The sequence below is a fragment of the Rhagoletis zephyria genome, unplaced genomic scaffold (genome assembly GCF_001687245.7).
Source record: "Rhagoletis zephyria isolate East Lansing unplaced genomic scaffold, Rhagoletis_zephyria_1.1 Rzeph_scaffold_11096, whole genome shotgun sequence".
Taxonomy (NCBI): domain Eukaryota; kingdom Metazoa; phylum Arthropoda; class Insecta; order Diptera; family Tephritidae; genus Rhagoletis; species Rhagoletis zephyria.
Genome location: NW_016168173.1, coordinates 10,685 through 12,416, shown reverse-complemented (window position 1 = coordinate 12,416; position 1,732 = coordinate 10,685). Strand labels below are relative to the sequence as shown.

General features: G+C 38.0%; 1 protein-coding gene across 1 annotated transcript; it reads right to left on the bottom strand.

The window, feature by feature from the left end:
- Positions 1 to 650: 650 nt before the first annotated feature.
- Positions 651 to 1,402, bottom strand: LOC108376851 (putative protein TPRXL; the record flags this gene model as incomplete). The annotated part of the gene is made up of 1 exon (XM_017633099.1): positions 651 to 1,402. A coding segment is annotated over exon 1 (752 nt), but the record flags the coding sequence as incomplete, so codon positions are not given.
- Positions 1,403 to 1,732: the final 330 nt, after the last annotated feature.

Sequence of the window (1,732 nt, the reverse complement as noted above, 5' to 3'; positions counted from 1 at the left end):
CACAAAGTTTACAGATTTCATTTTATGATTTTTATGTTTTTTGATGTAGTATGAACTATATTTTTATAACAAAATTATCGAAAATATATTAGAATAAAAAAATTTGCATATATTGCAAAAAATTCACTGTGCTTATACTTTTGTTCGTCACTGTTCATAGCGTTACCTTAATTCACAAAGGCCCTTACCAACAAATTTTTTATTTTATAGGAGAAGCAAAAAACATAATAGTATCAATAGCAGGTAAGGCTTTTTAAAAAGTGATATAACTCCGTTGTTTTTGGTACCTACTAACACTGCAAAATTTTTATTGAGGATGTATTTTAATGCATCCTACAAAAATCTGTGAAAAACGTTATTTCGAAAAAAAAGTGTTGGTTAGGGCCTGTGTGAACTAGGCTGACGATATGTCCATACATATACGATTTTGATTTCATTAAAACTAGGCTGATATATTATTAATAGAAATATTTTTAATTTTGTGATCGGTGGGACGCAAGTAAAAGTTTCCATAGACAAAAATCACAGCTTCTTTTAATTTTTCTAATATCTTTCAACATACTAATGAGATGTGGTCATTTAGCAAAAGTAGTTACTGTATCAATACTACTAAATCAATTCAAATTATTTTCTATTATTTAAGTACTCACTTTTCACGATGCAGCAAACAAATGCGATCCTTGGCGACTTTAAGCTTCTTGGCAATTATCTTCTTTAAATTCTCCACCGAGATTTGAGGGTCCACTGTCACACCAAAATTACCACCAGTCGTCGTATTTATATTCAAGTTAATGTGGGGTAGTTGTAAAGCATGTGGTGACGATGTGTGTTGCAATGTGGTGGCGGCAAGTGGGCCGCTCACTGGCATTGAGCGCGTGGAGGGTAGTATGAATGCGCCATGCCTTGTCATAGCGGCAGCTATTGCAGAGGTTGATGATGTGCCATTGCTATTTGAGGTGGTGGTGGGCGTAGTAGATACGGATGCCGATGCCGATGCCGACGAAGAAGAGTTCATGGCGGAGTAGGTTGCAGCGATGGAGGCATTATTAGTGGCAGTTGTAGCGGAAGTAACATCATTCCTTGCTCCAACTGTGTTCTCTGCCTCCTGTGTAGATAATTTCCTGGCTGTTGATGGCATTGATGACGGCGATGGACCACACCCTATATTCGTTGTACTACTATTACTTACTGGTGGTCTATAGGACGCTTTAGCGGAAGATGATGGCATCAAAAAACTGGTCATTGCCGAACTAACGCCATCGCATTGATTTCCAACCCCATCGCTAGTTAATGATGTCGGCTGCGACGTCGACGTTGCTCCCCCGACGACTGCACTTGAGGAAGCTGACGACGTCGACGATGACGGCGGAGTGGTTGTTGCGGAATCTGTAGATTTATCCATGCCGTATTAAAACTGTTTCTATGTGTCTGAACTGAAACTTACAGCGCAATTTTTTTGTGTTTTTTTTACTTCTTCACTAACGCTACAAGTTTTTTGTTTTTAATTATATTTAGTTTTCAATTATTTTAAGTTTTATTGCAGTTTTCACGTTAAGTTGCTTCTTTAGAAACAGATCAAATATTTAAATTTTCTCTAATTTTTCTATTTTGCTTCCAATCACTTGAACCACACACACGTTGTACATACGCGAAGCTACGTAATCGATCGATTTCCCCACACCTTGTGGTATGGCTGCGCGTGGCGTGGCGTACACGTATGTATGAAACAGAG